Source organism: Dasypus novemcinctus, chromosome 4 (genome assembly GCF_030445035.2).
Source record: "Dasypus novemcinctus isolate mDasNov1 chromosome 4, mDasNov1.1.hap2, whole genome shotgun sequence".
NCBI classification, from domain to species: domain Eukaryota; kingdom Metazoa; phylum Chordata; class Mammalia; order Cingulata; family Dasypodidae; genus Dasypus; species Dasypus novemcinctus.
In genome coordinates, this window is record NC_080676.1 from 101,046,172 (window position 1) to 101,072,682 (window position 26,511).

Below are 26,511 nucleotides of genomic sequence, written 5' to 3' on the forward strand. Positions count from 1 at the left end.
AAAACTTTAACATCTGTTGTTCTGTAAAACTGAAGATGAAACATAATCAAACTCAGCACTTCACCGTAAAATTTTATCTCAGAAACCTGTTATACTTCCTTGTCATCAAATAAATGAACTCTAAGATGCAACTATTCTTTTCTATTCTTTTGTACTATTACCTATTATTGCTTTTTAAACCATTTTAATCAAATAACAATTCTTGGAGAAAAACCACTCGGTTCTCAGAGCATTAGCTACTTTCTACAAACAACTCTGCCTTGAGTGGTAAAGTTTGAACTCTTCGAACATTTTTCTCTTTTGAAGAGAATGAAAAACATAAAAATACTTCTCTACTGAGTCAATAAATGTAGAGATTAATGAAGAGGGTATAATATTTTTCAGATACAATAACTTTAGACAAGTCATTTAACTTTTCTGCTACTTAGTTTCATCTTTAAAACAAACAGATTTGAATAGATAATCAATACATTTCCTTACATCTCTCCCATGGTGTGATTCTGTGCTTCTAAAAGAATTTCTAATTGACACACTGAATTTTTCATAAATCAAGAGAACTGATATGACCTAAAATAGCACAGCTGAACTAAAGCTCTCCTGTTAGAAAAATTACAAAGACCATGTTAAATAACTCAACCTCCCAAGCCTTACCGGACCTATTCCCTCTTGACCAGACTAATATATAGCACATAGAGTTAAAACTAAATATCTATTTACATAAAGTACTTTAAAATTACATTATAAGCCTATCAAAATATATTAAGTCTATGCCAGTGATTTCTATAATATAATTTACATTACTTTCATTCATCTACATTCAAGATAATCTATACAATTAGGGTGGTGGGAGACTAAATATTTTTGTACTTCAAACTGTAGTAAAAGTTAAGTAAAATACAGACGAAAAGCAGAATATTAATTATCATATTTTGTACTTCAAACTGTAGTAAAAGTTAAGTAAAATACAGACGAAAAGCAGAATATTAATTATCATATTCTATCAAATTTTTATTAAGTATTCAGAAGCTATTTATGGGCTAGAAAAACAAGGCAAAGGTGGAAAAGGAAATCATGCTGATAAATGCTGATGTTCAAATGAATTTAGCTGTGTTTCGCCATTTCTTATCAAAAAAAAAAAGAGGAAGGCGAATATATTAGCGGAAACTTACTTAATACTGAACCGTGATATTTCAGCAGCTTTTATGAAAAATCAATGTACCATGAAGTAGCACTTTGGTACTAGTGCAATGCAAGTTGGGTTTTTTTCCTTTCTTAACTATGGGCAGCAAATGAGGCACTTAACTGTAAAGTAGAAAAATATGAAAGATAATTAGAATTATTCAAAAAGTAAAATATTCCATTTTTATTTAATATGCACCCAACATTACATATGCTTCACTAGGGAAAATCATTTTGAAAGTCAGACTGCTGTTTTGGTGATAAGAGAAAACATTTCCTTTGTAACAGATTCTGGATTTCTGAAATTGAAATCCAAGTGCTCTCAACCTGAGTGCTACATGTTTATAAACCCAGAAAAATACATCTCACTATATTGTATAAATGTTTCTAACTTTCAACAAAGTATAACATGTGATCCCTGACTTTATTCTTGAAGGGGTGGAAGTTTTTATTTTATATTTCAAAGATGGGGACAGACCTAGTAACTGTAACAGAATAATGAATAGATATTTAGCACCTAAATTTAGAGAACACAAAAGTATTGCTATAGTTTTAAACAGGTGTATAGCCATGGATGGGGGAAATAAGATATATGTTGTTTAATTATCTTAAAACATTCTCCAAGATTAAAATATTAAGCTTCCAAAAATGATCCTTGATTTGCAAATGTATCTCATCTATAACTTTCAAACACACTCATCATTTCTTCTTGAAGTTACATATATATATATTTTAACAAGTAGTGAAATAATTGAGGTTTTGTGTTTTTTTAACCATCATTAAATTGTCTTCCAAATGTGACAAAATTTCAGAGATTCACAGAAAATAGTTCTTTTCTTTAAAAAAAGCTACTCATATTCTACCACTAGAAATGAAGTGAACAGCCATGGATCTTCTGCCAAAATATGTGAACAAATACAAGCAAAAGTAAAGAAGATGAACATACATTAATTTCTGGCAATGTACTGGCACATAAATGCTTATCTGCAAGGTAAAAAAACATAAAATGATAAGAGAATAAATGTTTGCCATGACAATATTCCATGTGAATGGAGCTTAGAATCTGCATTCTTCATATCTAAGAGAAATACTCTTGCGTTGCTCTAAGCAAGTTTGATTTTAATCTTGGATGAAACATTTTACTTCATATGATGCATGACATTAACTAAAGTTTTCCATGAGACAATTTAATCATGCCCATTGATAAATCCTCTACTCTTACCTTTACTTCCTAAATTTACCTGTAAGAATGCCTTCCTTCGTGGAGTTGTCCTGGATAGTGCTTCACGGACAATTACGGGACATTATAGATCCCCCCAGGGCCCACTGGATGGAACGTGAGAGAGTCTGGGCTATGATGTGGACCATTGACTATGGGGTGCAGTGATGCTCAGAGATGAACTTACCAGGTGCAATGGATGTGTCATGATGATGGGAGAGAGTGTTGCTGTGGGGGGAGTGGGGGGCGGGGGCGGTGGGGTTGAATGGGACCTCATATTTTTCATAATGTAATTTAAAAAAATAATAATAAATAATTAAAAAAAAAATACATGAAACTAATATTATCCAGCTAAAAAAAGGAATGAACTTCTCATCCATGATACAACATGCATGAACCTTAATGACATCATGTTGAATGAAATAAGCCAGACAAATATTGTATGATCTCACTTATGTAAATATATAGAATATGTGAATTGATAAGAGACAGAAAGAAGATTACTAGATACCTGGGATGGGATTGTGGTGGGGAAAGGGGGGTTATTACTCAAGGGGTACAGAGTTTCTGTTTGGGGTGACAGTAATATTTTGGTAATGGATGGTGGTGATGGTAGCACAATAGTGTGTATGTAATTAACGCCACTAAATTGTACACTTGAAAGTGGTTAAAATGGGAAATACTATGCTGTATATGTTACCACAATAAAAATTTAAAAATAAATAAGTGAAAATGAAAAAAAAAAAAAAAAAAAGAATGCCTTCCTTGACTAATTTGTTCTTACTCTACGAAGTCTGGCAACTTTAAATAGTTCATCATCCTCATATTCATCATTTATATTCATTTTAACAAATTACATTCCTTATGACATAATTAATTTCCTCATATACAGAAGAATCAAAATTGGTTTTTTATAACTTTAAGATAAAATTTCCTATTTTAAGATAATTATTTTCAAATGAAATAATCTGAGTACATAAAAGAAACAGGAACATTGTTGATACAATTCATTTGTTAAGAAAAAAAGTGCATTTAGCTTTCAGTATATATATTGTCTGGTACATTATAGCTAAGTAAAAGGTTAGCAAAATAAAAATGAAGACTCAGCTCAGTATCTACAATCTGGAAAATATGAGATGAGAAAACAAATTCTATTATAAATAGTAACAAAATTGAGGGGATTACTCCCCCCAAAAAAGGCAACTGAAAGCATTTTTAAGAAAAGTGAACTTCCTGCTTCCCAAGAGATCAGAGACATGCTAAACAGTAATACCAACATTTAATACCTGAAATGTAGAATCACATTCTGACTGCTGCTCTTGAACTTCTTTATTTAATTTACAATTCTCTGGTGTCTGGCTGATTTCATCTTGCAAAACAGCAGATATGCCATGAGTCTCACCTATAGCAACACTGTCAGACAAGGCATCTAACTTTTCTGGAAAATGAGTTATGGGAAGCTTACTATCTCCTATTCCTTCATCAGAATTTGTCCTCTCATCAGCATCTTCTAGCTGTTGAACTGAATTTAAATACTGTTCAAGCAAACTATTATCCTGCTCATTGTTTGAGCTTTCCCTACTCCATTCAACATGTTTTTCACTAACATCCCCTAAGTCTGATTCATTGCCATATTTGACTGTGTCAACTGAATTCCCCATTATGGAACTTTCACTGCCTTCTGTGGAACTTTTTTCAAAATCCAAAGAATCCTGCAAATAGTGAACTTGTTCTGTTAGGGAGGAATGAAAACCAGAGTCTGGAAATTCTGGTAAGGATTTCTCTTGAGGAGCTTCATCAGGAGCAATGACCCAGTCAGAATTATGATCAGAAGAGAGCTCCTGGTTTTCGGTGGATAATAGAGGCTTAGATGGTACCAAAGTACTTGATACAGGAACATCGGTATGCCAAGAACTGAGGCGCTGGTCCACCATCTGTTGCCAAGCCTGTAAAGACCTTACCTATAAACCAGAGAATATAAACAAATGAAAAAAAAATAAAAATCATACTTGCTTTACAATTGCCCTTTGAAGCTTTTTTCCCAGTAGTCATGAAGCTAGTAAATGCAGAACTAGAATTGGAAACTGCCTGACTTCAAAGCCCTTGCCCGTTTCATAATACTCCCAACCTAAACCAGTCTGGCACAAATGGTATGTCTCGTTGGATATAAAAGGTCCTCACCAGGAAAGTGAGGATGGGCCAAAGCAACTCTCTTGCTTCTGCTGGAAAAACAATCCAAAGCACAACAGTACATATCCAGTTGACTGAGCAGTCAATAATGTACTCAATATATACTGATATCTAGTCAATAAGACAGATTAGAGGAGCCTAATATGAGTAGATCCTATGAAAAGTCTCATTTAGATATCCATGTAAGGAGAAAGTTTTTAAACATTATCTGACAATATAGTATATGCAACTCTCTAAAATGCCTAAAAATATCCCAAGCTCTTAGTATGACCTTAACATTTTAAAAATATTCTTAAAACTTCACAAAAAATACTATAAAAATTACAGGCAAGAAAGCAATATATAGTCTTTTTAAAAATTTCTCTTTGCCCTCGGAGGTAAATCATTGAAAGTTTAATGTATATCTTTCTAGGCCTTTTTCTATATATTTTCAAATACACAGGTTTAAATAAAAAACCTAAGTGGAATTCTAATAGACATATAGTTTTGCAATTTGCTGCTTTTTACTGAACAATATTATTTTGGAGATCTTGTCATGTTATTTCATACTGTTACCTTATTCTTTTTACCTCATTGTATTCCACAGTACTGTTATTCTATAATTTAACCATTCCCCTGCTATTGTTAATTATAAAACCTTAAAATCAATAATTAATTTTTAATTTTATAGATAAATCATATTATAACACATTCTTCTGTAAAAATGTTTCCAAAAATTATCAAGTATTTGATGCAATACAAGACTAGTAAAACTGACTGTTTAAACTATCCCTGAAGTGTGCTGCTACAGAATTCAAATTTTCTCTCCCAAGTACTTGGCTGTACATATTAAGACATACATATCCAGCCATCTGTGGTGGACTGAACTGTGTACCCCATTTTGAAACATGTTCTTGGTCTTGGTCCACATTCTGGGAGATATGGACCCACTGTAAATAATATCTCTTCAAAATATGTATTCAGTTAAGGTATGGCCCAACTGAATCAGAATGGGTTTTAATCTAGATTACTGGAGTTCTTTAAAAATAAGAGTGAAACTCATGAAAGAGAAGCCATGGGGAGTAGCTGCCAGAAGCTGGAAGTCAAAGGAACCCAAAAGAGAAAAGATGCTGCCATGTGTATTGCCATGTGACAGAAAAGCCAAGGACCAAGGATTTCAGGAAGCCAGCCACAAAACACCACAGTCTTGAAGAAGAAAGTATCACTTTGCTGATGCCTCAGTTTTGGACTTCTAGCCTCAAAACCAAGAACCATACAATGGGTTGGCTTAAACAAAAGAAAATTTTTGGCTCACAGTTTCGAGGTCAGAAGAAGTCCAAAATCAAGGCATCAGCAAAGCGATGCCTTTGTGGCATTCTGGGGCTGGCTACCAGGCATCCTTGCTTCTTGGCTTTTCCATAACATGACAATGCATCTGGTAACATCTTCTCCTTTCTCTCCCTGAACCCACTTATTTCCATCTTCTGGCTCTTCCCCGTGGCTTTTCCTGAGTTTCAGTTTCCTTTGTTTATAAGGACTTGAACCATATAGGACTAAGACCCACCCTCCCATTCAGTTTGGGCCCAACTTAACTAATAACATCTTATTCAATCCCCAACACTATCTTAATCACTTTTCATTCAAACAGTCCCAAAATAATGTTTAACAAGATAAACCAGATAGTGACATCAAACTTCAAATTGTGTTTTTTTATACATAATGGAGAATTATAACATCACCTCTCAGTTTAGTCACCTCCCTTAAGCTTTTCTTCCTTCTCAAACGTATGAAAATATTGTTGTTCAGATTAAACAAAACGTTAACAAAATACACAGTCCTAGTAATGGCAACAAACACAAACGGTAAGAAAGGATGTTGAATATGCCTGACTACTCTATGATTATCTCAATAAATCTACAATTTACCTTTGTTCTTACATTAGGTCAATCAAAAGAAGGGGTTTACCTGATTCCAAAGGAATCTGACGGCCTCTTCTTGTACCAATGTATTAATACGTTCTTCATGTCTTTCTTTTCTCAATCTACAATAATTCAAAATATATTTCTGGTACAGGAAGGGTGCTTTGACTTGCATTTCCATTACAACTACTAAACACATGCAAAGTGAAGAGATTAACATACTAATAATAGTCTTTTCCATTTTTATAATATCTAAGCTGAAACTTTAAACTATGACTCAAAGTAGAAGCTAAATGAAGATATGACTGACAGATTATATCAGTTCTACAAAATACTGCCAGTGATTAAAAAATAATACCAAATGGCTCTTCATCTGGCCTTAGTTTCCCAGCCATCACACCAAAGGGGATGGAGCCATAGAAAGGAGCTCTATAGGGAAGCAAATTTGACTCAACTGATAGAGCATCCCCCTACCACATAGGAGGTCCAGGGTTCAAACCCCCAGAGCCTCCTGACCCGTGTGGTGAGCTGGCCCACATGCAGTGCTGATGTGCACAAGAAGTGCCGTGTCATGCAGGGGTGTCCCCCGTGTAGAGGAGCCCCACGCGCAAGGAGTGCGCCCCGTAAGGAGAGCCACCCCGCATGAAAAAAAGCACAGCCTGCCCAGGAGTGGTGCTGCACACACGGAGAGCTGATGCAGCAAGATAACGCAAGAAAAAGAGACACAGATTCCTGATGCCGCTGACAAGAATGCAAGCGAACACAAGAGAATACACAATGAATGAACCGAGAGGAGACAATGGGGTGAGGGGGGTGAATAATTAAATAAAAAATAAATCTAAAAAAAAAAAAAGGAACTCTATAGCTTGAGCCACCCTCTTCTAAGAGACCAGCAAGGGATAATCCCATCAAGCTTCGCTTCACATCCCTGTTTGTCCCAGCTCCCACGAAACTCCTTGTTGTCATTAATATACCTCCCTACTAAACTCTTTGCTCCATACTCACACGCACCTGCCTTCTATATACTTATACCTATCAAAAACCCAAGCCTCCACGGTGATCTATTATCTCCCAGACTGTCACCACCATTTTGCCCTGTATCCCTGACACAATTGTCACTTTCTCTGGCCCCCAAAAACCTTCCCTTGTGCCATCTGGCTGGGATTCCTGAATTGTAATCAGCAAACTCCCTTAAATACTCACCTTTTCCATGAATTTTTATAAAACCCAGATCATCTTTTGAGGGCACTGTAGCCCTCTCAAGTGGAGGCTATTTTTTTCTGTCATTCATCAGTCAGAACATTGCTTTCTGATCGTTGTTTTCAAACTGTTCTTTGTTTTCTTTCTTCAAGAACACCAGCTCCTGCCTGCCATCCTGCTAAATTGTCCAAAACTCCTTGTCAACCATTACTCATCCCCAATCACTGGAGTTTCAGCACCAGACTCAGGGCCCCTCTCTCTCATCCTCTCATCAGTTTCATAGACCTGAATATTTACATGGATGTTCCATACAATAATCATCGACCCCACGTCAGTCGCCCAGCCTCAAGGTCTCACCCTAGACTAAAATATCGTTACTACACCATTTGTTAAATTATTTTAAGCACCTACCTACCAACCACTACCTTCTTATCCTCCCATTTCAATTTCTCTTATATCCCAATGCAACAATCTAGACCTCCAATTTTCATCTACATCTCCAATCCAATGACTCCCTGCCTGTATTCATTTCCTTTTCACCTAGTTTAAATTCCAATATCCATCATTATAATCACTCCCTTGGATATATCTTCAGCTCTCTTGCCCTTCTCTCCCCTCCTGCTGCCATCACATGCACCTGTAAAAACCCACTCCTAGCTGAACCCAATCAACCATGTCTGCATCAAAGCAGAACAAATGAGAGATGCTGATAAAAATCATACAACCTGACCTACTGTTCTGCACTTTAAGTTATTCCTCACACTGTCCAGCAATCCTATTCTATTTCCCTCATAAGCTCATTTTTAAGATGATTACCTCACACACTTGACACCGATCTCTTTTAAACCTCTCACACCATGACATAAAAAGGTTAAGAATCCCTACATCTATCTCATCAACACTTAAACATGCTACAGTTAAATCCCATCTTTAAAAAAAAGAACCTTCCTTGACCCCATATCTTCCTCCAGCAACCACCCTATTCTGTTCTCCCTCAGAACACTTCCTAAAAGAGCTGGCTACACTGACTCCTAAAAACTCTTCACCTTGCATGCACTGTTCAACCCATTCCAATCTGGCCTTCATCCCAATACTCCATTGAAGCTGCTCTTAGGAATGTCACTGTGCAGTGGCCATAAGCCCTCGATCTATCTCCCGGAAGATAATATCTAAGCCTTTGGAATATCTTGCCTCATAAAAGGGTCCTTGTATATGGGAGCCCAGGGTCACACCAGAGATTTCAGGCTAACATTGTGATTTAAGATGAACGTCTGTTTTTGCTCACCTGGGGCCTGGGCAACCCTGTATCAGTTTAACCTCTGTGGGAGAGGGGGTGGGAGGAGGCTAGGGTCTAGAGCCCATTCAGTAGGGTCTGAATATCTATGTGACAGACCCCAAAAAAACCCTGGAGGACAAGTCTCAGGAGAGCTTTCTGGTTGGCAATACTTTGTTTGTGTATCACACATAGTTGCTGGCAGAATTAAGCACTGTCTGCACGATTCCACTGGGAGAGGACAACTGGAAGCCTGTACCCTAAGGACTCTGCCTTATGTGCCTTTTTCCTTTACTGATTTTAATTGGTATGCTTTTACTGTAATAAACTATAACTGTAAGTGTAACAGTTTTCCTGAGTAATTCTAATGAACCATCGAACCTAAAAGTAACCTTGGGAATCCGCAAAACAGTCACCAATGACTTTGAGCTGCTAAATGTAACTTTTCTGCCCTTACCCTATGGCACCTCACATCTCTCCCAAAACACTTTCTTCTTTTGGAACTGGGAAACACATTCACCTAGTTTTCCTACCATTGTGGCTGCCCCTTTTCAGACTCTTTTGCTGCCTCCTTCTCTTTCACTTGATAATATTAATATTCACTAGTGTGGTATTAATATTCAAAATAAATTTATGAATTCCTAATTTTCCTGGGTTGGCAATCAGTAAAGTCTGTGAGCCATGGTAAAATTAAGGAGTAATTCCCATCGTAACCCCAGAATTTTAGCCCCTTTTGAATCCCTGTTACTTTCTTTGATTCTTATGTCACCTACTGGGTTCTATTTAGACTGTCTCAACTTTCCATTTTTATATTTACTCATTTTTTTCTACATTTTCTGTATTTTTCCATGTTTCCAATTATAGATGCCTATAAAAGCTCTTCCATAATGCTCACATTCATTCATTCAACATTTATGGCTACATTGCCACCTGTGTATCAACTGCTGGCTAGGGACAGAGAAGTATATGACAGTCTCTGCCCTCAAGATGCCTTCAGTACACTATAGGAAACAGGTAAATAAACAAACAGTGGCAACATGGCACACCAAGATAGTACTCCTACCAAAGCAGCAATGATTCAATGTTCTGAATCAGCGCTAAGAATCAGATTCCCCCAAACCAACAAAAGAGCACTTGAATAGGTCTTCTGACATACCTCTTTATTTCATCAGTTAAGGAGACAATGTGCTCCTGCATTCTGCGCAAACGAATTTCGTAACGTACATCTTTGGCTTGAGGGTTGTAGTTCCTGGCATAAAAGCCTCGCCAACAGGCCTGCAGCTTGGTGGCTGCTTCATTCAATTTCAAAAGGATAGCTTTATCTTGCCCCAAAGCCACAGATCTTTGAGTTAAAACCTTGAAGGGAAGTTTCTCTGAAGCTGTTTGAGACATATTTTCTTCGCTGTCTGGCTGTGAATGGAAGACAATGTGTCCAAATGATTCAGGGACAGATATAAGACTTGGGTTGTCATCCTTCAAGACAGCTCTAGCTATGGTTGGCTCAGAACAAGGTAACAAGTGAGTTTTTTCATTTACCTCTGTATTAATTTCACTTTTCATTATTTGAACAGAATTCTTATTTGTAGGCCACAAGACCTTTTCCTCTTCTTTATCCAATTCCTGGTTTTCTATCCCTTTAACAGATTCATCTGTAACACCATCATCTTCTAGGCCCAAATTAATGCCCTGTAGCCTCAGCTCAACTGTAGGTGATACTGGAGATAGTCCTGATGTAACTGGCATAAAAGTAGATTCTGAAGAAAGAAGACTACAGTTTAACTTGTCTTCATCAGTCTGTATATCTTCCAGGTGCAGGTCATTTCGGGAATATCTTGTAGTAGGTATGGAGGCTGGAAAGTTATTCTTAGCATACAATTGCTCATCATTACTACTTATCCCAACCCAAGAATTGATTTGGATGACGGGTTCTAGAAGAAGAAACAGAATATCATTTAAACCACTAAATATCTAAAGAGTTTTAAGCTCTATTTTTCTAATTAAATCTAATCTCTAAACATGGCAAAAAAAAAAGTCTTCAGGGATTTCCTCCAAAATACCTAAACCATCAAATTAAACTTTCTTTCTTTAAGAAAATGGGTTGTGGGAAGTGGACTAGGTCCAATGGAAAGGGCGTCTGCCTACCACATGGGAGGTCCACAGTTCAAACCCCAGGCCTCCTTGACCCGTGTGGAGCTGGCCCATGTGCAGTGCTGATGCACACAGGAGTGCCCTGCCATGCAGGGGTGTCCCCCACTTAGGGGAGTCCCATGTGCAAGGGGCGCGCCCCATAAGGAGAGCTGCCCAGCACGAAAGAAAGTGCAACCTGCCCAAGAATGGCGCCACACATGCAGAGAGCTGACACAAAAAGATGATGCAACAAAAAGAAACGCAGCTACCTGGTGCCGCTGACAAGGAAAGAAGTGGTTACAGAAGAAGACACAGCAAATGGACACAGAGAGCAGACAACAGGGGGGTGGGGGGAAGGGGAGAGAAATAAATAAAAAATAAATAAATCTTAAAAAAAAAAAAAGAAAATGGGTTGTTATGGAGATAACATGGGAAAATACAACTAATATAACATAGACTATAGTTAACAGTACTGTAATATTTTTACAGCAATGACAAAGAAAGTACTAGAAGAGGGTATGGGATCTTCCCTTTTTGGATTAATGAAAATATTCTGAATGAACTGAGCTGATGATAGCACAACTCTGTGATGAAACTCAGAGCCACTGAGTCTACACTTTGACTGGATTTGAACAAGGCAGGGGACAGTATAACAGAGAACCCCGAGGTGAATGATGGACTGTGGTTAACAGTACAAATATGACAAAGTTCTCTCATGAACTATAACAAGTATACAGTACTAATCCACAGTGTTAATAATAGAATGGTTTGTGGGAAAAACACACCAAAAATAAGCTATGGACTATAAACAGCAGTAATATTATGACAATGTTCTTTCATCATTTGTAACAAACATGCCACAACAATTTAAGTTATTGGTGTGGGGCAATGTATTGGAATCCTATGAAGGCATGATTGTTTTGTTAACTCCAACTTCTCAAATAAAAAAAATAAAAAGAATTGAAATAATGAAAATGTTCTAATGATGACTGAGGTGATGAATGCACAAGTATGTGATTATACCAAATACCACTGATTGTACACTTTGGATGAATTGTATGCCTAATTAATATGTATCCAAAAAAATTGATTTGTTAAAAAAGAAAAAGAAAATGGGTTCTTGTAATAATCATAAGAATAATTAAGGTATCAGGTCTATACAAAAGGTAGCACTGCTTTAATTCTTTAAAAATTAGAAATAAAATATTAATAACATGCATAAACATAAGCATACACACACATACAAATTCAAATGATCACTTAGGTTAATACACTAATAAAAATTATGAAAATATGCACTTTTTACATTTTATGGTACCCAACATATCAAACAACTAGAAAAGGAATTATGGATAAGTTACTATTTTACCGCTTTCCTGGACTATTTGGCAATCTTGAACAGGACTTGAACGCTCAGATAAAAGAGATGCCCTTGTGTCAAAAGTAGCAAGGGGAGACAACTCTTCATTTTGGCTTTGGTTCATCAACTGCCTCTGGTGAAACCTAGAAACCAACAATATCTGATATAATTTAATACATACACACAAAAGAAAACTTTTCTGCTTCCTAGATAATGATGTCCAAAAGGTGGACACTCACAAGTTTTAAAATTAAGTACCTTTAATCAACCCCAAATTATAAAGGCTCATTTGAAAATATTGGATAGAACAGGTTAAGAAATATATATTTAAATTGCATAGATGCTCTTATATGCACACATGCACATACACATTTAAAGGCAGGATCTTTAATTAAAAAAAAAAGTGGCTATTGATGCTTCTAGATATTTTTAATGTTACTATTTAAAAATCCATATAAGTATCTGGGATGGAGCGGGGAGTGGGAATATGCTGGAGTTCTCTTTGGGTTTTATATTAGTTTTGTATATGTCCTGTAAGTTTTAAATTATTAGAAAATAAAAAGTTTTTAAAGAAATATGAAACATTTTCATTAACAAGACACATACATTTAAAAAATTCTCATTTCTCCTTACTGCTTGGTTCTCCCTGCTGAAGAAGTGATCAAAATGCAATTCTAAAGCTGTAGAGAAAGCTGGACTGTACCGCATGGTTCAACTGCCCTACAGGATTTCCCCAGTGATAAGGGGCCCAAATGCCCAGGATGGGGTCTGTATCACTTGTCTCAGACCTATTAATTGGATGCACTAACAGCAGGAAAGTTTCAAAGGTATTTTCACTGGTAAATTCATTAGCTGCTACAAATAGATGGGCTTACCTCTGCTTGCTCAGAATCTTCTCTAGTTTGGCATCTTCTGCAGTTTGAAGGCCCAGTGTAGAAGTGAGAGGACAGACTGTAGCCAGATACTGGACAAGCTGGATGTGTTGGCCAGGCCGATATGCTCTCCCCTTGCCTTGACTATAGAGCCATTCAGCTTTCAAACTGGAATTGCAGAAAATAAAGAAGAGGAAATGGCACTTGGTAGACAAGATGCTTAAACTTCCTTCTTAATTTATCTTTATAATACCACTGATATTTTTCAAAAATAAAATTCAGTAATTGAAGAAAATGTGGCATTGGTGTGGAGAAAGTGGCCATGGTGGCTGCTGGGTGTAGGGAATGGGAGGAAGAGATGAGATGTGGAGGCGTTTTCGGGACTTGGAGTTGTCCTGGGTGGTGCTACAGGGACAATTACCGGACACTGCAGGTCCTCCCATGGCCCACTGGATGGAACGTGGGAGAGTGTGGGCTATGATGTGGACCACTGACCATGAGGGGCAGCAGTGCTCAGAGATGTATTCACCAAATGCAATGAATGTCTCATGATGATGGAGGAGAATGTTGCTATGAGGGGAGTAGTAGAGTTAGAGGAGTGAGGGGTATATGGGGACCTCATTTTTTTTAATGTAATATTTTAAAAATGAATAAAGACAAAAAAAAACCCATACAACAACAAAAAAAATAAAATTCACCCAAGTTTCTAAAAATCTATCCTTCTGACTCACTCTCCTTACTCTAATATATTTTAAACTTTTTTTCTTCCTTAAAGGCACTTCCACAAAGTTGCATTACGGGTTCCAAATACTTTTTAATTATTTTCAAAAAAAAGTAATGAGTATTCCCTCCACTCACTCTGTGAAACTCAAGTGTCTATACACAATTGTATTTAAATCCGTGAATATGAGTTCATAATGATACTTTTTAAATAAGCAAAATTAATCGGTCACAATTGGAAGATGCTAGTGAACCACCAACTCATTACTGGTGAATACACAGTAAATATTAAATATTATTATTCTACCTTTCCTATACAAACTATTCCAATGGGCAACCAAATAGTTACTATGTAGTATTGCAACTAATAAAGAAATGAATGGATTGGGAGAATTTGAATTTCACTGTTTTCAACCTCTAATAAATAGATTTAGGCACTGATCATTAATAGTTACATATAAAGAGAGACAACCAGACTGTATGTGCCCTCAGATATAACCCACAAAAAATAGTACTCCCACACAAAGGAAATCAAACTTGAATCTGATAAAACCTCTACATCCAACTATCAATTTACAGGAAATACAAAAGAAAGAAAAATATGCCAAAGAACACGGGGATGCAATCAGTAACATAAACAGAGTGGAAAAATCTATAAGACAAAAAATCTGATTTCTTCAATTAAAAAAAGAGAAGACAATACAAGGAAATTAAGAGAGAGAAGGAATCTACAGGTTAAGAGAGGCATAAGAGGTTTGATGGAAAAGTTTTGGTGATGAATGGTGGTGATGGTAGCACAACACTGAGAAAGTAATTAACAGCACTGAATTATATATTTAAATAGAGTTTAAAGGGGAAATTTTAGGTTGAGCATATGGTACTAGAATTAAAAAAATGTTTAAATCCACAAGACTGTACAACACAGTGAATCCTATTGTAAACGATGGACAATAGTTAATAGCACAATTATAAAAATGTTCTTTCAAGAATTTTAACAAATGTGCCATACTAATGCAAGGTATTAATAGTAGGGTGGCATAAGGAAGCTTTGTATTTTTTTTTTATTTATTTCCCTCTGCTTCCTCTCTGCCCCTCCCCGTTGTCTTCTCTCTGTGTCCATTCGCTGTGTGTTCTTCTGTGACCGCTTCTATCCTTATCAGCGGCACCAGGAATCTGTTTCTTTTTGTTGCGTCATCTTGTTTTGTCAGCTCTCAGTGTGTGCGGCGCCATTCTTGGGCAGGTTGCACTTTCTTTCGCGCTGGGCGGCTCTTCTTATGGGGCGCACTCCTTGGGCGTGGGGCTTCCGTACGCGGGGGACACCCCTGCATGGCAGGGCACTCCTTGCATGCATCAGCACTGTGCATGGGCCAGCTCCACATGGGTCAAGGAGGCCTGGGGTTTGAACTGCAGACCTCCCATGTGGTAGGCAGACACCCTATCCATTGGGCCAAGTCCCCTTCCCTTAAACTATTTTTAAAGGGACCACTTTCTTCTAAGTGTGTAATACAACTGTGGATGATTTAACAGTTTGTGATGTAGCTATCTTATTATAAAAGTCCAAGAAAATGGTTGTAGATTGGAAGCGATTTTTAAACCATTTTTAGTGTAGTAATAGCATAATATTGTATAATTGTATATAATATAATAATAGTATATAACAATATATGTAGTATATCAATTATATAGTATTAATATACTAATGTAATAATAATAATATAAAACAGAGTAAGAGAGTATGATCTAACCTTAATCTCATGTTGAGTGGCAGATTAAAGAATGATAAAATTGTAGCACTACATGTTAATGAAAATATGCAAACATATGCAAAAATAGAGTAGTATAATGACCTTCCATGTATCCATCATACACCTTCAACAGTTTTCAACTCACCAACTCATAGCAGCCAGTCTTGTTTCAACTGTACCTTCATCCATTCCCCCTTCTCCATTTTTTTTTAAAGTACCGGCACTGAGGACTGAACCCAGAACTTCATATATGGGAGGCTGGCGCTCAACCACCAGGCCACATGGGCTCCCCTGAGTTGGCTCATTCGTCTGTTTGCTCGTTGTCTGTTCTTTTTTATTTTCCTTTAGGAGGCACGGGAACCGAACCTGGGACCTCCCATGTGGGAGGTGGGTACTCAACTGCTTTAGCCACCTCCACTCCTCTACCATATTATTTTGAAGCAAATCTCAGGTAACATATTTCATCTGTGACTATTTCAGTACATATCTTTAAGAGATAAGGCTCTTTAAAAACAATATAACCATAATATTATTATTCCAAATTTAAAAATTAATAATTCCTTTAAGGCAAATATATATTCAGTCAGTGCTTATATTTCCAATAGTTTTTAAAAATGCATTTTTTAATCAGTTTTTTCAAATCAATATCCAAATAAGGCCATACCTTACAACTGGTTGATATGCAGGTTTCTTTCTTGCTATCTTTTTTAGTAGCTTAAAATACCAATTTATTATTATTGCATGGTTTTGTGAGTTGTCTATGCTGAACTAGGGGGTTCTTATCTGGGATCTCATGTGTTTGCATTCAGATTGGAGGTGGGGCTGGAGTCATCTGTGAGCTCTACTTGGCTGGATATCCAAGATGACTGTTAAGTCTCTCTTTTAATTTAAAAAGTTTTAGGTTTACAAAAAAATCATGTATAAAATACAAAGTTTTGGGAAGCAAACTTGGCCCAATGGATAGGGCATCCGCCTACTACATGGGAGGGCCACAGTTCAAACCCTGGGCCTCCTTGACCTGTGTGGAGCTGGACCATGAGCAGTGCTGATGCGCACAAGGAGTGCCCTGCCACGCAGGGGTGTCCCCCTTGTAGGGGAGCCCTACGCGCAAGAAGTGTGCCCCATAAGGAGAGCCGCCCAGAGAGAAAGAAAGTGCAGCCTGCCCAAGAATGGCACGCACACACGGAGAGCTGACAAGATGACGCAACAAAAAGAAACACAGATTCCTGGTGCCGCTGATAAGGATAGAAGCGGTCACAGAAGAACACACAGTGAATGGACACAGAGAGCAGACAACAGAGAAGAAGAGGAGAGAAATAAATAAAATAAATCTTTTAAAAAAAAAGTTTAGAGTAGAGAACAGGGAGGGAGGTAGTTCAAGTGATTAAGCACCTCCCTCCCACATCAGAGGTCCCAGGGTTCCATTTCCAGGGCCACCTGGTGAATGCAAGCGGGCCTGTGCGGAGGGCTGGAATGGCAAAACGATGTAACAAAAAGAGACACAAAGGAGAGATGCAGGAGACCAGAGAGCTGAGGTGGTGCAAGTGATTAAGCTGCCTCTCTCCCACTCCAGAAAGTCCCAGGATTGGTTACCAGTGCCGCCTAAAGAGAAAGGCAAGATGAGACAAGCAAACACAGAACACACAACGAATGGACACATGGAGCAGACAGCAAGCATAAAACCCCGGGGGGGGGGTAGAAAATTTTTAAAAAAATAATAAAATACTCTAGTAATAAAAAAGGGGGGATAGATGATGCAAAAATTGCTACAGCCATCTTCCTCAAAATCCCAGAAAACATTTAAAGGTTGCAGTAGTTGGGAGAATATCAAATCAACAAAACACAGTTTGAAAAATGGATAGGAAAAGCACATGGTGCCCTTGCTAATCCCTGCCTTAGTGCAGTGTGGGGCCAACCTGTGCTCCCAGTGTGGATCACTGGACCTGATCCAGAGGAAGGCGTATAACCTTATGTGCATACTATGGTGCCTGCCATATACTAGGTGGCAGCATGAAAAACTGAACCAGAAAACTCATCTCTGGCTTGTCCATCCACAATTTTCCCAGTAGAGAGAAGTAGCTTATAGACAGCAAATATAGTCCAAGAAATAACTAAGTCAAAGCAGCCTGGGGCTAGGATTATCTGCTTTATGACATACAACAGAGCAACTTGAGGGGAGAAAATGTCTGTTACATAGGAAGCAGAGTGGACATTCAAATTCCTATAAACGGGGAAATCCCTAAGGCCATGAAAAAGCACATGCCCAGAACAAGATGGAGGCTCGAAAACTACAGAGAGGGCCCTGAATTTCACATTCTCCTCAGACTTACATGCTTCAAATGTGGGCTAAATTCTTAGGAAAGCACCAGCCAATGCAGAGCCAATTTGCAAAGAAAGTGAAAGGTGTTGTTTTGGTTTGGTTTTTTGTCTGTTTCTTTGCATTGATTTGTCTTCATAAGCTCCTGACACTCAAGTAAATGGCTGTTTTATCACTCACTACATACAAACTTAAGGAACAGACCCTCAGGAATAAATACCAGAGTTAATACTTTGAAATATTAAAATGATAGTATGCAACCAAAGACTACAAGACAAATTAAAAATGGGAAATGATGGCCCATCCAAAGGAAAAAGATAAAAATCTATAAATAATCAATGAAGACATATACAATGTTTTTATTAATAAAGCAGGATTCTTGATATGTTCAAGGAGAGAAAGAAAAACAGAAAAAGAACTAAAGGGTATCAGGAAAACAATGAATGAACAAAATGGGAATCTCAATAGAGAGACAGAAAATTTAAAAATGAACCAAACAGGGAAACGGACTTGACCCAGTGGTTAGGGTGTCCATCTACCACAGGGAGGTCCGCGGTTCAAACCGCGGGCCTCCTTGACCCGTGTACAGCTGGCCCATGCTCAGTGCTGATGCGCTCAAGGAGTGCCGTGCCACGTGCCCGTAAGGAGAGCCGCCCAGTGCAAAAGAAAGTGCAGCCTGCCCAGGAATGGCGCCGCATACACAGAGAGCTGACACAGCAGTAAGATGACTCAACAAAAAGAAACACAGATTCCTGTGCCGCTCACAACAACAGAAGTGGACAAAGAACAACACGCAGCAAACAGACACAGAGAACAGACAATTGGGGTGGGGGGGGAAGGGGAGAGAAATAAATAAATAAATCTTTAAAAAAAAAAAAAGAACCAAACAATAAGTCTACTCTACTCTATCATTCATTCCCCAATGCTGAGGATTCTGGGATGGTAATGCTGACTCTGCCTCTAACTGAGAAGGGACTTAGAGCCCATGGGGCAGATGGATGGGACTATCTGTTTCTTGGGTTGGCCATTGTCCATCATCATCTCCTTGTTAGTTGTCCTGAGTGAGTCCAATGAACTGGAGAGTAGGTGTTGCAACTCTGTTGAGATTCATGGCCCAACTGGCACATGGACTGCCCAAAGATTTAAGTCTCTTGGACATACACCTATGAACTCTAGTACTAACTCTAAGTTCTAATAGAAGGGACAGAAGAGCATAGTGCAGGGAAACCACAACTGAGTCCAACTCTGTCATATTGGGAAGCATAAATTCCAAAGTAGATAGAGTGGACTTACTGATGTTCTACTACAAACCTATTGTGACGAGTAATAGAAGAAATTTTAGCATTGAGGTGCAGAAAGTGGCCACAGTAGTTGACAAGGGCAGGGAGAGGGTAGAAGAGATGTGATATGGGGGCATTTTTGGGATTTTGAGTTGTCCTTAATGATATTGCAGGGTCAGATGCTAGACTTCATATATCCTGCCATAACCTACTGAATGTACTGGGGGAGAGTGCGAACTACAGGGTAAATTATTATCTGTGTAGCGCAGAAGTGCCCCAAAATATGTTCACCAAGTGCGATGAGTGTGCCGCAATAATGAGGGAGGTTGTTGGTGTGGGAGGAATGAGGTGGGGGGTGGGAGGTATACAGGAACCTCTTATATTTTTTAGTGTAACATTTTTTTTGTGATATATATATCTTCAAAAAAATACAATTTACAAAAATGATGTGGTGGGGGGTGGGGAGTGGGATATATGGGAACCTCTTATGTTTTTTGTTTTTTTATGTTTTTTAATGTAACATTCCTTGTGATCTATTTTTTTTGTCTTTATTTTTTAATAATACATTCAAGAAATATGAGGTCCCCATATACCCTCCACCCCTCTAACCCCACTCCTCCCTCCATAAAAACAATCTCTTCCATCATCATGAGACATTCATTGCATTTGGTGAATACATCTCTGAGAACCGCTGCACCTCATGGTCAATGGTCCACATCATAGCCCACCAATGTCCAGTAACTGTCCCTGCAGCACCACCCAGGACAACACCAATTACCGAAAACGCCCCCACATCCCATCTCTTCCTCGCACTCCCTACCCCCAGCAGCCACCATGGCCACCTTCTCCACGCCAATGCCACACTTCCTTCGATTACTACTAATCACAATAGTTCATGAATAGAATATCAGTAAGTACACTCTAATCCATACTCTATTCCTCCATCCTGTGGACTTTAGAATGGTTGTGTCCACTCCACATCTATATCAAGAGGGGGCTTAGATTCCAGATGGATGCTGGATGTAGTTCTCCTGCTTTCAGTTGCAGGCACTCTTGGCTCCCTGGTGTGGTGGTTGACCTTCTTCACCTCCATGTTAGATGAGTGGGGTAAGTCCAATAAACCAGAGTGTAGGAGTTGCAAGCCTGTTGAGGCTCAGAGCCTGGCTATCACATGGTCAGTCCAGAGATTCAGGTCTCCTGGGTACACAATAAACCCCAGCACCAACTACAGTTCCGGTAAAAGTAACAGGAGAGACTTGTGGACAAAGATCACATGTAAGTCCAGCTCCATCACACAGAAACACAAACTCCAAAGGAGGGCCAACTGACATGGCACTGAACTCCATCTGCCATGATCATAGAACCTGTGGGTCTCTGTAGCCCTCAGCAGAACCAATATCTGGGGTTGTATCTACTTTATCTGTCTCTGGGACTCTGCTCAGGTGTGCATTAGGGCAAACCTTCTGATAACCTCCCGGCTCTTTTTGGAGACTCATAGCCATATAAACTCATTTGTCCTTTCCATTTCCCCCTTTTCTTCAGGTCAAAAAGCATTTTTAACTCCTGGTATTATATGTAGACTGAGATATTCTGCTGGTCCGAGTTGAACCTTTTATTCAAGGTCATTTTCTAGTTATATCATCAGTTGGTACTTGGTAGTAATCCCTTGGCGCCAGGGAGGCTCAACCCCGGGATTCGTGTCCCACTCTGGGGGAAAAGCAAAACATTTACATGCTGAGTTTGGCTTCGAGACTGGCCACATTTTAGCAACACGGAGGCTCTCAGGAGGTAACTCTTAGGCACCCTGCAGCTCTAGGCCTTGTTCTTATTTCAGGTGCACAGGCTCACAAGCATAGTCATTAGTATCAAGGGCTCATTGTTGGACCTTCATTCTTTTTTGGTCTTTGCCGTTGCACTTGGGGAATTGCCGCTGCTCCTTTAGGGACTGTGACAGAGCTCCCCTGGCTAGGAACTCAGCACTCTCTCAGTTGTTGTTTTTAATTGTAACCACTATGAAAATATCCAAACATTTCTATGTACCCTGGATATATGCCCTGTAGGACTCCCTGCCAACCATGTGCCCTCTCTGTGATCCAAAATTCCTTCAGAAGTGAAGCCCAATATATTGCCACGTTCCATTAATAGTAAAATGGAATATAGTGATGAGTTTAAAGGTTAGATATAGAATACATATTAATTTAGAAAAATTAAGGTAAAAATAAATTGGGTTATCAAAAATTTTAAAAAAGTAAAAGCTTTGTTTTTGATATTTTGCCTTCCATCACTGCAATAAGTGTTCCCCTGTATGCAAATTGGCAAGGCAACTACCTCCATCCCTTTCTTCCCTGTGATCTATTAACTTCAATAAAAAAAATTTTTTTTAAAGGGTGAAAAGGCTGCTGACTCAATGGGAGAAAATATTTGGAAATCACATGTCCAATAGGGTTTCATATCCATGATATATAAAGAGGTATTACAAATCAATAATAAAAAGACAAATCACCCAATTTAAAAAATGGGCAAAAGATTTGAATAGACATTTGTCCAAAGAAGAAAAATAAATGGCAAAAAAAAAAAAAGAAAAAATGTTCAACATCACTAATGATTAGGGAGATGCAAATCAAAATTACAATGACTTATCATTTCACCCTATTAGAATGGCTACTACTAAAAAGACAGACAGAAAGTGGATGTGGCTTAAGTGACTGAGCTCCTGCCTATCACATAGGAGGTCTGGGTTCAGTTCCCAGTGCCTCCTAAAGAAGACGAGCAAGACAGCGAACTGATGCAATGGGCAGGCATGATGAGCAGATGCAACAAGATGATGCAATAAGGGACACAAGGCAGAAAACATAATGAGAGACACAACAAAGCAGGGAGCAGAGGTGGCTCTAGCGATTAGGCACCTCCTTCCCACATGGGCAGCCCCAGGTTCTGTTTCTGGTACCTCCCAAAAAAAAAGTCCAGCACACAACAAACAGACACAGGAAAAGCAAAGAAGAAGGGGCTGGGGTGAAATAAATAAGTAATAAATCTTTAAAAAAAAAGAGAGAGAGAACTATAAATGTGGAGAGGATATGAAAAGATAGTAACAATTATTCACTTTTGATGGGACTCTTTGGCAGCTCCTAAAGAAGTTGGATATAGATTTGCCACATGACTCTGCAATATCACTACTGGGTATATACCCAGAAGAACTGGGTATATAGGGCAGTAGCCCAACAGACATCTGCACAAAGATGTTCATAGTGGCATTGTCGCAATTACAAAAGGTGGAAACAACTCAAGGGTCCATTAACCAATGAATGGATAAACAAACTGTGGTATATTCACACGATGGAATATTATGTACCTGTTTGAAGAAATGAAGTCACAAAGCATATGATAACATAGATGAACCTGGAGGACACTATGTTGAATGAAGCAAGCCAGACACAAAAGGACAAATACTGTATGATTGCATTACTATGAACTAAATATACTGTGTAACATATTGTATGATTCTATTTACATATAATGTGTAAATATAAATCAGTGTATAAAGATGAAATTTGATTAGAAATGTCAGCTATGTACAGCAGAGGAAACATAGATTGAGAGGTGAAGAATTTTCTTGTTTATCTGTTTTTTATTTATTATTATTATTGAAAAATTTAAATGTTCTAATTATGATTAAAGTGATGAATGCACAACTATGTAATTATACCAAATACCATTGATTGTACACTTTGGATGAATTGTATGCTTAAGACAAATTTTTCTTTAATTAAAAATAAAAAGGGGAAGCAGACTTGGCCCAGTGGTCAGGGCGTCCGTCTACCACATGGGAGGTCTGTGGTTCAAATCCTGGGCCTCCTTGACCCACGTGGAGCTGGCCCATGTGCAGTCCTGATGCACGCAAGGAGTGCTCTACCACGCAGAGGTGTCCCCCGCATAGGGGAGCCCCACACACAAGGAGTGTGCCCCGTAAGGAGAGCCACCCAATGTGAAACAAAGTTCAGCCTGCCCAAGAATGGTGCCGCACACACGGAGAGATGATGCAGCAAGATGACGCAACAAAAAGAAACACAGATTCCCGTGCCACTGACAACAACAAAAGCCAACAAAAAGATCATGCAGCAAATGGACACAGAGAACAGACAACTGGGGAAGGGGGGGAAGGGAAGAGAAATAAATAAATAAAAATAAATCTTTAAAAATAAATAGAATAAAAAGATTAGTTGGCAACAAATCAAACGTGACTGTGATAAATTTTGGACATTAGATTTAAGTCTCATTGTAACATAAAGAAAATATCTCAAAAATACATACAGAGGGAAGCGGCTGTGGCTCAATCAGATGAGCTCCCATCTACCATATGGAAGGCCCTTGGTTCACGTCCTGGGCCTCCTTGTGAAGGCAGGCTTGCCCACACACACAGTCTGCAGACGCCGCAGAGAGCCAACTTAGCAAGGTGACGCAACAAAAAGAAGACAGATAAGCGAGAACCCAGCAGAGCCCACAGCGAATGGACATAGAGAACAGACAGCAAGCAAGCTACAAGGGGGGAGGGGAAATAAAATAAATAAATACAGACACACAAGAACGTACAGCAAATGAACACAGAGAACAGACAGCATGCAAAAAGCCGCAAATGTCGGGGGGGGGGATAAAAAAATACAGAAGGAAATGAGAAAGATTCAAAATGGTACAATACAAAAACTAAAGTATATATGAAAGTAGGCATTAACTGAATAATTGAGGGACAAAGAACAAACAGCAAAATGGCAGAAAAAATCTTACACTATTAGTAGTTACTTTAAATTTAAGTGTACTAAATGCTCCAATTAAGAGAGAGATTGGCAGAATGGATTAAAAAGCATGAATCAATCGTATGCAGTTTCCAAGAGACTCACCTTAAATTCAAACACATAATTAGGTCTAAACTAAAAGGATAGGAAAAAAATGTACCGTTCAAAGAATAACTGAAAGAGCTGGAGTAGCTATACTAATATCAGTAAAATAGAATTTAGGTCAAAACTATTACAAAGGACAAAGAATATCACTATTATATACCAAAAAGGGACCAATTCAACAAAAACATGTAACAATTATTAATTTAAATGGACCTAACAGCAGCTCCTCAAAATATATGAAGCGAATATTAACAGATTTGAAGAAAGAGACAGCTCTACATTAAGAGTAAGGGACTTCAATATACCATTTTCATTAAGGCAGAAGTTCTTTAATTTTTCTGTTCCATGGACCCTTTAGCCAGTCAGGTGAATACCATGGACCCCTTCCTAAGTCCACACTATACTGTGTATTATTTAATAAATATATCACATCCATACCAACATGTCCCCACAAGAATATTTTTTTGAAATTAAATTCAAGCTCACAGACTACCTGTTCAGAACCCCTTCATTAATGGACAGAACATGTAGAAAGAAGAGCAATAAAGACTAGAAGATTTCAGTGATACTATAAAACATCTGGACCTAAATTACATAAATGGAACACTTCACCCAACAGCAGTAGCAGTATACACATTCTTCTCTAGCGTACCTGGGTCTTCTTCAAGATAGACAATATGCTAAGTCACAAAAAAGTCTGAACAAATTAAAAAATATTTAAATTATAAAATGTTTTTTCACCAACCAAGGGAATGAAGCTAGAAATTGTTAAGAGGGAGAAATGGTAACTTCATAAATAAATGGAAACTAAACAATGCATGCTTAAACAGTGAATCAAAGAAGAAATGACAAATGAAATTAAGAAATATCCTGAGGCAAATATAAAAACAAAAACACAACATATCAAAGCTTATGGGATATAGCAAGTGCAATGCTGAGAGGGAAATTTAAACTTCATATGCTTAAAAAGAAAAAGAGGAAAGCGGATGTGGCTCAAGCAGCTATGTGCCTGCTTACCAGATGGGAAGTCCCGGGTTTGGTTCCTGGTGCCTGCTAAAGAAGATAAGCAAGACGGCAAGTTGATGCAACAAGATGATGCAACAAAGAGAAAGAACAAAGAAACACAATGAGAGACACCATAAGCAGGGAGCAGCGGTAGCTCAAGTCACTGGGCAGCTCCCTTCCTTACGGGAGGTTGTGGGTTTGGTTCCTTGTGCCTCCTAAAAAAAGAAGACAAGCACAAAACAGACAGAGAGCAGAGAGCAAATGCAAACAACAGGGTGGGGGGAGCAGGGTGAGAAATAAATAAATCTTTAAAAAAAAAAGAGGTAAGGATGTGGATGTAGCCTGTGGTTTAGCACCTGCCTCCCATGTACGAAGTCCTAGGTTCAATCCCTGGTACCTTCAAAAGAAGAAATCACAAATTGGAGACCTAACCTCACAACTGGAGAATTTGAAAATTTAAATGCAAAGAAAGGAGAAGGAAGGAAGGAACAAAGATTAAAGCAAAAATAAATGATACAGAGAATAAAAGACAATGGAATCAATGAAACCGAAAGTTGTTTTTTTGAAAAGATCACCAAAATCATGAAACCCTTAGCCAAAGTGACAAAATAAAAAAAGGAAAAGAATACAAGTAACTAAAAACCTAAAATCAAAAATGAAAGATAAGAAAATGCTACTGACCCCACAGAAATAAAAAGGAACATAAGAGGATATGATGAACAATTTCATGCCAACAAACACAGATAACCTAGATGAAATGGACAAATTCCTAGAAACACATAAACTACCTACACAGACTCAAGAAGAAACAGAAGATCTCAACAAAGCAATAATCAGCAAAAAGATTGAGTCAGTCATCAAAGCCTTCCCAAAAAAGAAAAGTCCATGATTAAATCACTTCACTGGTGAATTTTACCAAGCATTCCAAGAAAAATTAACATAAATCTGTCTCAAGCTCTTTCAAAAAAAGTGAAGAGGAGTGCACCCAAAGGGGTGCTGATGCAAACCAGAAATTGGTTGGTTTTTATAAAGGGTATTTATTTGGGGTAGAAGCTTATAGTTACCAGGCCATAAAGCACAAAGTTACCTCCCTCATTAAAGTCTACTGCCACATGTTGGAGCAAAATGGATGCCAATGCCTACAAGGGTTCACGCTTCCTGGGTTCCTCTTTTCCTGGGAGATGCTTCTCTCCAGGCTCAGCTGCTTTGCTTGCTCCACAAGAGCAGCTGT

General features: G+C 38.3%; 1 protein-coding gene across 4 annotated transcripts in view; it reads right to left on the bottom strand.

Moving 5' to 3' along the window:
- Positions 1 to 1,150: 1,150 nt before the first annotated feature.
- CEP97 (centrosomal protein 97) overlaps positions 1,151 to 26,511 on the bottom strand; it is a 47,556-nt gene continuing 22,195 nt past the window's right edge. For 3 of the 4 annotated variants that reach the window (XM_004479234.4, XM_012519936.4, XM_071214856.1), the window contains 6 exons: positions 13,322 to 13,486; positions 12,456 to 12,589; positions 10,116 to 10,887; positions 6,533 to 6,608; positions 3,685 to 4,359; positions 1,151 to 1,302 (listed from right to left, as the gene is read on the bottom strand). In XM_004479234.4, coding sequence (XP_004479291.1) covers positions 1,273 to 1,302; positions 3,685 to 4,359; positions 6,533 to 6,608; positions 10,116 to 10,887; positions 12,456 to 12,589; positions 13,322 to 13,486 — 1,852 coding nt within the window. In that variant the 3' untranslated portion in view covers positions 1,151 to 1,272. Of the gene's footprint in view, positions 1,303 to 1,881; positions 4,360 to 6,532; positions 6,609 to 10,115; positions 10,888 to 12,455; positions 12,590 to 13,321; positions 13,487 to 26,511 lie in introns of those variants that run through there. The other variant, XM_004479235.5, reaches the window with a different exon arrangement.